Source organism: Athene noctua, chromosome 1, assembly GCF_965140245.1.
Source record: "Athene noctua chromosome 1, bAthNoc1.hap1.1, whole genome shotgun sequence".
Classification (NCBI taxonomy): domain Eukaryota; kingdom Metazoa; phylum Chordata; class Aves; order Strigiformes; family Strigidae; genus Athene; species Athene noctua.
Window position 1 is genome coordinate 12157870 of NC_134037.1, and position 13090 is coordinate 12170959.

General features: G+C 41.9%; 1 protein-coding gene across 1 annotated transcript; it reads right to left on the bottom strand.

Annotated features, from left to right (window-relative positions):
- Positions 1–856: 856 nt before the first annotated feature.
- LOC141967780 (b(0,+)-type amino acid transporter 1-like) lies at positions 857–11972 on the bottom strand. The gene is made up of 7 exons (XM_074921919.1): positions 11868–11972; positions 10271–11020; positions 8643–8776; positions 5664–5793; positions 3467–3591; positions 2925–3012; positions 857–1090 (listed from the first exon to the last, which is right to left on the bottom strand). The coding sequence occupies exons 2-7, from the start codon at positions 11012–11014 to the stop codon at positions 857–859; spliced, it is 1455 nt and encodes a 484-aa protein (XP_074778020.1). The 5' UTR covers positions 11015–11020; positions 11868–11972.
- Between the last annotated feature and the right edge of the window lie 1118 nt (positions 11973–13090).

The following is a 13090-nucleotide window of genomic DNA, read 5'->3' on the forward strand; positions in this document are numbered from 1 at the left end:
TAGCCCAGTATGTGGTTTCTTTAATTCACAATGAGAGCATCTGGCTGTAGATTGGTTTTTTTGCTCACTTTGTCACAAGAAAAATTACTAATCTTTGGGGAAACTACAGGAAGGGTATTGGGTGACTGTCAGTACTTAGCTGATGTTGCCTGTGTCCTCACCATGAATGGATGGATCCCAGATGAGAAGTGCATTCTCAGCTGAGTAAACTAACAGAGCTTTAAAGTACTTCTCGTCTCACTCAGAGGTTTTTCTATGGGAGATGTAGGATGATTTGGGCTGAAATGTAGTGGAACCCATGTACTGAGACAGAGAAAGGACTGTTGTGGCTGTGCACCTGGGACCAGAAGGAACAAGGGAAAAACATGCTCCCAGAGCAAATATTTGAGTGGAAAAGGGTTTTTTTTGTTGTGAGCATGAGGTGCCCATGCTTTATTTATTTGAGAAGCTCTGCACTCACAGTGGGCAGAACTAGTCGGAAATAATTAAAGGCATTGCCAGGAATGGCTTAGGGTCACAGCCTGCTATAGGAGTAATACTTCATTGCCAGAATTTTGTTGCCTGTTGCCTTGAAATATAAGAGCTAAGATTTTGACAAACAGCTCTTCTTGGGATGGAAAATTCAAAAGCACATATTCCTTTGGCATGTGTATGTAATCTGCCAAGGCAGAGCTGAAAATGAGAAAAGCATGTCCCCAGAATTTTAAGAAAACATGAAGAGTAATGGCTCTAGTCCCTCTCAGCTAGACATTTTAGCGACACTTTAATTCTACTCATTCTCCCTTGCAGAAAAATATTTTCTGAGCCTTGAAAACCAAGGTGCAGCCATACGCTGCAGCCATATGAGGACATTATCTCAGTTTGCATCTCTACTGGTCGGAGCAACTTCCAGGAACAACTGGAGATGTAAAGTGACTCTCTGTAAAAAGTGAGGGTGACACTTGAAGTGAACCAGTGGGAAATAAAGAATGATGCCACTGAAAATGAACAGGACAATGTAGAGGATCTCAATTTGGGGTTGATCAATGATGGGAGCTAACACCAGGTACACAGCTGCCATCAGCACGATCATGGGGATGATAATTGGGACCTGTGAAAGCAAAACATCAGTGTAAAGACTCATATAATCCTGGACCACTGTGGGTCTCAACAACCCTGAAACTTCTGCAGAAGGCTTTTTAGATGAAACCCTCCTGCAACCTGAGGTATTAACCTAGAAATCCCAATTAATCCAGACATCCTGTTTCTCAGCCCAGCCCCACTCCAGAGCTGAACATCCCTGCAAGAGCTACACCACCACCACACATCCCAACCCCTGGTCTTCCCTGCACTCCTAGACCTGAAGATGCAAACTACTGTTTTTAGTTCCAGGTCTGTTCTTGCTCCCCCTCTACCCTGCATCCAAAACCTGAGCTGTAGACAAAACACACAGAAATGTGTACAGATCACATAACTGAACCTTAGCACCCTTGGGCAAAAAGGTTTACTCATGTTTTGACAGGTGGACAGGCAGTCTCAGAGGCTATTTCTGTATGTCTGGTCAGAAAATTTAAATTTGAAGCAATCCTTCCTCAAAGGCTAGTGAATGCACAAGACAAAATTATTTCACAGCAAGGTGAAAAACTGAACATTCAAGCTAAGCTTTTCCATTTTTACATTTGTGCTTTTTGTCCAACACAAGGGCCCTGATACAAACCAAAGGAAATGTTGTGAGAGCATGGAGAAGACGTGCCGTTGGCTTTGTCTGCCTTAGCGGGATGCTCTATTCTGCTCCCTCCCTTCTGTGTTCTAACACTTTTGGCAAAATGCTAATAAAAATAATTGTTTTCAAACCAAGGGAAATCTTTCCCTTAAATATAAACCTGCAACACGCATACAGATTCTGCAGGACATCAGCCATTACATTGTCAGTTGACCCAAAACCCTCAGACATGAGCTGCTTCTAGTTAAGGAAAGAGTTAGGCCATCAACCCAAAGCCTGCAGCAGGCCGACATCCTCACAGGACTGGCCTGAAGGACCATGGGATCTTTATACAGTGTATGAAACACTATTGCAGAAACAGAACTTCTTTTCCTTAAATCCCATTCAGCCAAGAGGCTGGGTGAATGTCCTCATCCAGCATCCTAATTTCAGGACAGAGCCACAGAAGCCAGTGACTGAAAGACTTAACAGAGCACTGCTCTTCTCCTTCACGCTAAGCCCCATAGGACACTCAATAGTGCTTTGCACAGCCTGGCAGTGTCAGCCTGTCTTCTATCTCCTGGAGGAACCCCATGAAAACCAGGATGTTCCCTCAGCTTGTCTCAGAGAAAACTCACTGTCCTGCATTCAGGGTCTCATGGGTCCCCTGTTCCTGGGATCTTTTCTGTAAAAATATTTCCCTCAGTCACCGAGGAAGCACTGCAGCTCAACTCACTCAGGGTACCAGGGGGAAGAACAGGTAACTCCTCCTTTCCGTCTACGTCCCTGTTTTGTGGGGAACAAACCTGTGCCCTGGCCATCTCAAAGAACTTAGGGCATTCTGGCTGAGTTTTTTGTCCTCTGCAAGGTTCTTACACCTGAGCTCTGAGGAGCTCTGAGAGCATAAACAGGTGACTGCATTTTTGGTCAGAATCATCCTTCATTCTCCTCTTAAATCTTTTAGAAAAGAAAGAGGATATGGTAGACATATTTTCCACAGTGAGGCAGTGAAGCAGTGCATTGTTAGCTTATGAAGACAGGGAATTCAACCTTGACTTATGCCTGTATATTCACATTATCTTACCCCTCGTTGACTTTGCTGAGACAAAACATGAAATTAAAAAAGGAAGGACGATCACACTAAAAGCAACCAGCCCCAGTGCTTGCTCTTTCCTCATAATTATCTCTTAATCATTTGGGCAATATAGGAAAAGGGTTCGAGGGTTTTATGCTATTACTTCACCTTGTAAGAACCTGACAGTTCTGGCTTCTTGATTTTTAAATACAGGAGACCAGAAATAGTCATGCCATAGAAAATCCATGCCATAAAGCTGGAAGAAAAAGAAAAAAAAAGTAAAAAACCACAGCATTACATTTGGGGTGAGATCATCCAGGAATGCCAGGCCTGCCTTGCAGATCCCAGATGTTCGTATCTCCAATTAAAAAGGACACTATTGATATAAATTTAGTAGTTCTTCCATTCATTCCTTTCCAGCACAAACAATGGGAACTTTAGAATGATCTGAATATTATAGACTCATTTCAGTACAAGAATGAATCACATCCAGTTAAGTATATAGTGACAGAAGCATTCATGCATTGCAAAGATGCTGGTTCTTAAGCTCTCTCTTTTCTTTCTTCCCCCACTCCCCTCCACAGTATTCTTCAGAAAGCAATAGCCCAGGCTCAGAAAAAAAAAAAACAAAAACCCAAACCCAAACTTCTAAAACAATGTCAAAAACCAGGAGGACAGGGCATGCAAACAGAAATGCTACAAGTACATACCTGAAAAAGTTCACGATACTGGTGAAGCTTCCTGATATTATCATTATTAAAGACACAGTAGATGTAAACAGCAGAGCAGGAGAGGGCGTGAGGCATCGCACATGAGCCATAGACAGAATGTTTGGCTGAAAGCCAAAGCAAAACAATATATCATCATATCACATACGCAGAGATCCTTACTCACCCCCCTCAGCTACTGGTGGGACATCTGACTGCAGCCAGAGCTACTCTTAATCATCAAATAAACAGAATATAAAAGCAATTCAACTCCAAGGAATGTAAACACAGAAACCTCCCTCAAGGATATTTTTATTGTGTCTCACTGATTTCATAACAAATATGCTTGGTTTAGGCAAGCAAGATGAGGTTTTCACACTACTAGTCAAACGAAGGTTGAGTCACATCAGAGCTTTCCTGATCATCATCAGGACTTTGTGCATGATCCCACTTTTCTGCCCTCTGTCACGTCTCTCTGTGACATGACTTCTCTTGGGCTGACTGAAAAATGAGACAAGGAATATTCCTGAAACATTTATGCAACTAACCACAAAGCAAAGCAAGATTTGTCCCAGAACATGGAGAGAATTATTAACCTCATTATTGTTTGGTTCATTGAGAAAGTTTCATGAGAAAGACTTCTTTTGATTATTATCTTCTTTTTTTGTTATTTCCAGCCAAAATATAATGCAAGGACTTCTGTTAGAGCTGAGTGTCTGAGAAATAGCATAAGCATTCAGCTTTTAGTCTGGTATGCTCAGATTCAGACCATCTGTGAACTGCTTAGCACTGAGCTTGCCACGATACATCAGACACTGTCATCAGTAAAAGAGGCTGTAGAACCAGTAACCACCAAAACCAGTAACCACCGAAAGCAGTAACTACCAATCCAGTCATCTCCACCAACCTGGTCATTCATATACATAAGAGATTCCCTCCTATGTACAAGGAGTGGAGCTGGGCAGGGTGGTACCCTTCACACCTGAGAGCAGAAGTGCCACATGATGTGGGGAGGAAGGACCAAAGAAGCAGGAAGGTCCAGGAGGAACATAACATGCCTGCTCAAAAGAGAGGAGGGCAAGGACTGAAAGGGAGAATTGTGGGGAGGTGTGGGAGTCTGTACCAGCAGGTGGAGTGGGGCAGTGGCCTCAGCGGCTTTTGTGCTCAGGTACCAGCAACTGGGCAGGCTGAATGTCTGAGCCCAGCTGCTGGAGGGTCCCACGTTGTGTATATGTTTATATATACATATATAAAACACACACATATATATATATATGTTTATATATAGACATATATATAAATATATATATATATATATATATATATATTTTTCCCCCTAACAGACCCCTGATCAGCCAGAGAGGGAACAAGATAAGGCCCTTCATGCTGTTTGTACTAATGTTCGTGTGGGCACTGAGTGTGTCTGCATTTGTAGATCTGTGTGGCCTGCTGCCTGTATATGTATATATACATATATATACCTATGTATGCGTGTATATATATGTTGTATATTTGTGTGCCTATTGGGAATACATGCTGAACTTACCGGTTGGGCCAGGGAGCATGGAGCTGCAGCAGCCTGACCGCTGCTGAGCTACCAGATTTGGTCCCACCTAACAAAACCAATTCAAAACCCCAGCTAAGGCAGATGTAAGGTTCAGTGTCACCTTGGAACTGTTGTGAAGCCTGAAGAGCAGAGATATCCTATGCTGTATCTGAACTGGACTGCCCCATGGGAAGGCTGGAACACCCCTGAGACCAGCTTGCATAGTCAGTACTGCATGCAAAGGCAGCTTGCCAGCGCAGGGCTCCCTTCCCGGTGCGTGCAAGGGTGTCTTACACCACAAAAGCACAGCCAGGTTTCCCCTCCCTGGAAGGTGCATTGGCTAGGTCACCCCAGAGCCTGTGTAGGGTGCTCCAATACAGCACTATTTCAGCTTCTTCATTTCAAAGCTGTTCTTAAAAATCAGGCTCGATGTAATTATGTATCTTTCCAAAATTACATAGCTGAAGAAGAAAGTCAGGAGACAACATCTATATTACATGTGATAAAGATGGTGAAGAAAGTATTTGAGCAAGAAACAAAACACTGAAGAGCTATCACTCTACTAGTTGAACATACACGGTGTTTTCCTCTCTGCTTTAGTGTCACAAGAAGGTAAAGTTGCTCAAAGCAAACCCCCTTTTTTTTTGTCCTTACCATATGGCCTTCCCTTGCAGCAATGTAGCACACACGGCCTCCGCTAAAGAACGTGCCATTGGATGAACCAAACGTAGACAGTGCCACCGACAGGGAGATGAGCCATGCCCAGCTGCCCAGGACTTTGTCCCTGAGGTGGGAAAGAGTTCAGAGCATAACATCCAGCTCACAGATATATCAAATATCCATTGTTGAACCAGACAGGTTTCTTCCCTCCATTATTCTCACTGAAATTTTTTCCAAAGCCTTGCTAATGATTTAAAGCCTTCTTCCAGTTCCCATAATGCTGAGTCACTGGTAACTTTGTCTTGTCCAGGAAAGGCAGCTTTTCTTCCTGCCTGGTGTATATATACCTACATACATCTACATTGCAATGGCATACAAAGCTGCCAAAACAGGCAAAACCCCCTTTTTGTGTACAAATGCTGTGGTGTGAATCCTGGAGATACTGCTGTTACAGACCACAATATTAGCTTGGAAATTGCAGAAAAGCTGTTCCCACCAGATCTGAAGAAATATCCTGCATTATAACCTCTTCCCTGATATGCATACGAATTTAACCCTTTAATCCCATATGTATGTATTTCTGCTACTCTGAATCAGGCTTAAACCAAAGCAATTGTTAGAATTCTAGAAGTTTGGTTCTACATGTTCAGATCTTTATGACTTGCTTTCTCCATAACAGAAGAAGTAGCAGGGTTACAAATAGAATTCAAGGTAAATATTTAGAAGACATGATAATCTTCTCATCTAAAAGTAAAGCTTGTCTTCCAGAATGAAGCATCAGGAAGAATATGGTATTTGGGGTAATTATCACATACGTGTACACACACCTACACAAACAAACAAACTGTTCATCTAATTGGCAAAAATCCAAAATTCAAAAGTTTTTTTGAACATTTATATTTCCATCTGAATTATATGTCTTTAAGCCATATGTACTCTTTTTTAGTATCACTTAAATGTTCAAAAATCAAGAGTTCGGCTTCCCAAAATCATGGCAGAAGCTTATCTACCAGAATAATTTTTAAAATGTAGTTTGGAAGCTTATTATCTGAGTTATGGTCCTTCAGGCTTCAAGTTATTAATTATTTGCAATAACCAGAATGAAAACTTTTCCCTTTTTCAAAATTATGGAATCTGGTCATCTCCTATGATCATGAGACCCCATAACCACAAGATCTCAAGGGAAAACAACATATATCATAAAATTAGTAGTAAAAACTTTAGAAATTGTGTATTTTGCATTTATGAGATTGGTGCTTTGGTGTTTGGACCCTGAAAATTAACTACAGGGGCTACTGTGAGTAACCTCTTACAAGCAAACTGAGATCTGCAGTTGCTGTTAAATCACTGGCAACAGAGAAACACTGGGGAGACTTTCATGAGCTCCTTTCGTGGGTGCACCTCTCACCACAGAACAGTGTTTCTCTCTGGCAGTTTTCTTATTATATGGGGGATAAATGCGTTTAAATGCGATATGTCCTTCTCTGGCTTCTTTATACTCCTCCCATCCTTCATTAATGACCTGAATAGCTGCATTTCTTGCTCATGAACCACAGCCATTACACCCTCCTCAGCCTGTGGCTATCTACCTGTCCTCCAGGCTTTTTAGTGCCCAGCTTTCTGGTTGCTAGTTCAGTGTTTCTTCCTGAATTGCTCTCTTGGGGTGAAAAGGTTAATCAGGCAGGGAAAGAAGATGTGTTAAAAAGGAGGAAGCTCACAAATAACTTGTTAAGCAGGAATGATGGGAAAGGAAGTGCAGAGAAAGTTCATGACACCTCAGCTTAGTGAGGCTTTGTAACCTGTTCAAACAAAGCACTAGACCTTTAAAAGCTCCTACTTATAGTGACATGAAAGGTTACTAGAGAACACATCTAGCAAGAACTCAGTCAGATCTTCAAACTGGAGGTCTTGTGAAATGCATACAGAAGCAAAGCCAACTGCTGACTTTTTAGGAAGAGGATGAGCAGCAACATAATCTCTGGATATACTGTGTCCTCATTTCTGCCAGATGACTCATTTACAGCTATCATGGGTACTGTGACTTTGGAAATATTTAGACTAAGGCTGGATGTTCTGGTGGAAGATCATCTGGTTGGAAGTCGATGGTGCCTACATCTCTCATGACAGTCTCTCCCTTCTCTTCCTAAAATCCCTGTCTTGCACAGAGCCTGTTTAATATCACCAAACACTTCAGGTTGATGGAAGTACAAATAGTTTCTCTGCAACTCTGGAAAAGCACAAGCCAACATAAAGATACAATTACCACAGGCTACCCAACTCACATATAACACTTCTCCTTCTCAAAGGTGTTGTAGAGATCATTATCATTTTCCATTTCCTCACGGATGGAGAAACTGAACCAAAAGACTCTGGTCTGCTCTAATTTCCAGGTGCTGAGTGGACAGGATTCACCCACGTTGTTCCTGTCTCACTCCTAAACCACTCTCTCCACATTAGTGGGGCATCATGTTGTATTGTCCTCTCCACTCTGCTGGAAATATCTAAAATGTGGGGTACCTCCCACTGCCCCAGCCTTGATATGCACCCTCATTGCATCCTCAAAGTCTGTGGGGAGATGCTTCTGGTGTGCACTTCACCCCCTCTTCATGGCCACTTTCCATGGGGAAAAACACGACCTGGAGGGGAGCCACAGGTTCCCAGTGGGAATGAATGGGAATGGGGAGGAAGGGGTGTGCTGCACAGCACCCCATCTTGGCAGCCTCGGTGCACCATGGAGACCATGAGCCGGCCAGACAGGGCCAGTCAGCCTTGGCCTTTGGTGGGGGGGAGGCTATACACTGCCCTGAGGGTGACAGGGCAGAGACTGGCAGCATGCTTCCCTGTGACATGGCCTGACCAATGCAGCGCTGGCTGCCATTCCCACTGGGAACAGCACCTACATCTCCTGAAACTCGGGAGAGAACCCCTATTGCACTGGGCTGCCTTGGCTGCATTGCCCCACGCAGAGCTCACCCCCAAGTGATGGCCACAGCTCCCGAAGACAGCAGTTCAGATGGAGTCATGGCTGCTAAATAGCTCACGTTTACCAGCAAATACAGGCATGTAACCAACGGAATGGCAATCATCACAGCTCTGGGAAGGGTCACCTGGAAAAGGGATGACAAGAGTGTTAGGTGCAGCACATTTATGCTTGCACTGAGCTTTTTTTGTTTGTTTTGTCTTTGCCATCACTCACATGTCTCATTCAAACTCCTTCGCTCACTAAGCTTTTCTGCAGAACAAGACTTAGATCCAGATTCACAAGGCAATTTTTACACCAGTCTCCAAAAGATGTCAGGCAAACAGTGAAGTGGTACATTTCAAAAGTTAGTCTTTAAAAAAGATAAAGAAAACCAAACCCCAATTCTTATTCAAAAAGATTTTGTTTCATAGCTGTCCAAGATGTCTGTTGCATACTTCTTGATTACTTCAGTATTGATGTATTTGTTACTAGTGTGTTATGTCTCCTGGTGTGCTGCATCTTCCCATGAACATCCCACTGACATGGATGAAGTACCAGTGTGTGTTGCATCCCATTTAATGCCTCTGCAGGCTAAATCAAAGCAGGGCAGCACAAAGGAGATTTGTTCTTGTAAAGCATTATTCTTTTCCTAGTGACAGGATGCTATCTTGGGACACCACAGATCATTTTAAGGCCCAATAAAATCAACAAACACTACCTTATGCATCTGAAAGGACCTGAAAAAAACTACTAATAGGGTGATCATAGAGCAACCGTATACATCTAAAAACCTGAAATATCAATTATTGCATTCCCCATTTGCACCATAGGACAAGATATAGCAATTCTGTATGTTGTTGCCCCCACTCCGCAAGGGTCTGTGTATCAGTGCTCTTGGTCCTGTGGGAGAGTTCCCACATGATCCTAGGATCTTTGCTGCCATTTAGGTTAATATTTAACTGTGTATTTTCGTTTAATCTGTAAAATCTTGTGTGCTGCACTGGTAGAAAGCACACTTTATACACTCTGCACTCACAAAGCACTTTCTAAAAAGGGTTGTTCACTGCTGTAGTGTCCAATTTGTGAAAAGAGGTAATATGGCACAGAGAGGGCTGATGCTTAAAGACAAGGGTCATTCAGAGAGTTATATTCCCTCTCGAGTGAGGCTTGGCTTGCTCTGAATTTCCCCCTTCATGCAACGAGGAGAGAGAAGTGTTTATTTGAAGCATACATTATAGATCAAGTCTTTTAGGGAAAATGTGATGTTAAGAAACCTTTCTGGATTATAGCAGTGAGTGCTTTTCTGCATTAATCTAGGTGTCTACAGTGAGATCCTCTAAACACTAAGACAGAACTTCATCCCCAAAGCATTTAAGTGCTGCCTAATAGCTTTCTTCCAGGCAATGGAGTCTTTCAGTGCTTTCTTATAGGTAGGCTGTTATTTTAGTTAGAGACTAATTTTTATTCTTTCTGGACATATCCATAGGTGTCTTGCCCCAGAAGACAGAAAAAGCCAGGAGGAAAGCTCAGAAGTCTTTCCTCAATGCTCTAATCACTTGATTACCCCTCTTAACACAATCATAGATAGAATCAAACATATTAACAGCAGGATTAAGTAAAACCCAGAACACTCACACACCTCAGACTTCTTCAGTTCCTCAGTTACATAGTTCAGGTTGTTCCACCCATCGTATGACCAGAGTCCCTGGTAAAATGCCACTCCAACTGCCCCAATACCTGCAGTTGTGTTTTGAAAAGCATTTTGAAAACTCTGAGTTTGTCCCTTGGCAAGCAGGACCAATCCACCCACCACAATCACCAACAAAGCCAAGATTTTGGCAGCTGTAAAAATGTTCATAATAGATGTCGCCAGCCTCACGTTGAGACAGTTGATGATAGTTAAAAACAGGATGCAGGCAGCAGCTGTACATTTGATGACAACCTGTGGAGATGAGCATCCTGGATAGAACGGTGCAATGGCATATTCAGCAAAGCTCAGACAGACAGCTGCCAAACCAGCTGGTCTCACCAGGATAACAGAAGTGTAGGCGAAAAGAAAAGCAGGAAAAGGACCAAAAATCCTCAAGATGTAAATATATTCTCCTCCAGACTCTTTAATTATGGTTCCAAGCTCAGCGTATGACAAGGCTCCAAACATGGCCAAGAGACCACATGCTGCCCAGATAAGCAGGCTGCTTGCAGGGCTTCCCATATGATGTAGTACCCACTCAGGGGACATAAAGATCCCTGAGCCTATCATGGTGCCTGCAATTAATGACACTCCGCTAATCAGACCAACTTCTTGCTTCAGTCTTAATTTCTCCTTCCCTTCACTCAGATTTATTGACAGATGAGGTGAATCTGTTGTCTTCCTTTTCCTCATTGTGGAAATGTTAGGAGATGTTAGCAGCTAATATGGAAGAAGACTGAGGCGTTTGAGTAAGGACTATCTCAGGCTTTTAAGGTTAAGTTAATAATTACAAAAGCCACACTGAACACTGTCAAATAAACTTACCTTCTGTGTTTTGCATCCTTTCATTACCCATCTTACCTTGATAATTTATCATGGTTCAGATCCTGCCGAGACCGGTTGTCTTTGAATCTCAATGGCAAGCAACAGTAATCGATAGCATTCAGCACCACCTCAGAATCACTCAGCACCTTTCTGGACTCTGTCCCTGTTAATCTCTCCTTTAAGTTACGCTTCAAAGGGCATCTGAAATAAGGAGTAGATAAGAAAACCCCCATGCAAATCTGTACTTTATTCTTTGATTAAAAGTCAGTGCTCAAGCACTTGCATTAGTGCTCAGTCATATTTTTATTCACCACTATAAAGTGATCAGACAACCAAGCCCGTCACCAACATGCTATGGCTTTGCTCACTGAGGAACATTTCCAGTGTCTTAATCAAAGACAAAGAGATGTTCTGCTAAAAACAGTCCAGAGACCATTTTTCTGCATAATAGAAGGGGGCAATTCTGGCTTTTTCAAATTTTAGAAAGTGCAGGAGAAGAGTACATTTGGAAATGCAACTGACTCCTACTTAGATATCTAACACGTAAAATTTCAGACTTTGGGGAGGGTTCTGCTATAAATCTAAATATTGTTACAGTGCATGAGGGTGTATTTTGTGATCTGTGACATGTACAAAATATTGAGCAGAAGGGAATTTCCATAGGGATGGATTCCTTTGAACCTAAACTAAACTTTACTGACTGCAACTGTAAAGGAGAGTTCTGTCCTTGGTGGTCTCTTGCAGACTTCTCTTGTGATAAGTACCAGAAAACAGGAGTGAAACCTTCAGCCCTTCATGGAAGCAGCAGACCTTGAATCTTTAAAACTATCTGTCCTCCTCAATCATTTGAGCTAAAAAATGCATTAATATAAACAAGTATTTTTATTGTTTGTCTAAAAATTCCTTCTATTCTAAATAATTTAGATTTCTCTTTACTTGCCTTTTTTTTTTTTTTTAATCATCCCACTAGCTTTGCAGTTTTCTGCAAGAGTCTAAGAGCAAAACTCATGGGCCCATAAGAAAAACAACATATACAAGTCAAATAATTTCCCATGCTAAAGCAAATAAAGTTGCACGAATTTTAGCATTACATTGGAGGCCTTCAATTTCTTTAAAGAAGCAAAAACATCCCTCAAATCTCACTAAACAGTAGGGGGTTTTTAACCACATAAATCTTAGTATTAGATGAAGGAAATAATGAGAAAAGTTCGGATGGTTTTGTAAGGGATATTAGAAGCTATTCTTAATACCAACTCACAGGTATTCACTAGGAAATGGATCCCAGCTGGATTTCTCCTAATTTCAATGTCACTTATAAAATTCATGGCTGATCAAGTTGGAGTTTTAATAAAAGCAAAAGGTTACTTTACCCGTATCAAGTAGTTTTTTTAAGTCTTCCTAGTAAAAATGTGACTTCTGAGAACAAATATACTCACTGTTGTACTGCAAGGGTGTAAGTTAATGCATTTCAAGTTAATGGTTTGCAAACTGCTTGAGAATTTGGAGGGAGGCATCCCAGTAATTCAGAGTATTTTGTTTTACTTCTACTAAGTGACAGTGCTCTTCTTGTTAGCTGGTTTAGCTATTTGTAGAGTATTCTTTTTAAAATTGTTAATTACAGCGTTAGGCTTTCGAGGGTTGACCCTGGCTGGACACCAGGTGCCCACCAAAGCCACTCTATTACTCACCTCCTCAGCTGGACAGAGTTCAAGATAAGGAGAGGGAGAGATAATTCACCAGTTAACCATCACAGGCAAAACAGACTCTATTTAGGGAAATTAGTTTGATTTATTATCAATCAAATCAGAGTAGGATAATGAAAAATAAAACCAAATCTTAAAAATGCCTTCTCTCAACCTCTCCCTTCTTCCTGGCTTAACTTCAGTCCCAATTTTCTCTAGCTCTTTACCCCCAGCAGCATAAAGGGACAGGGAAATAGGGCTT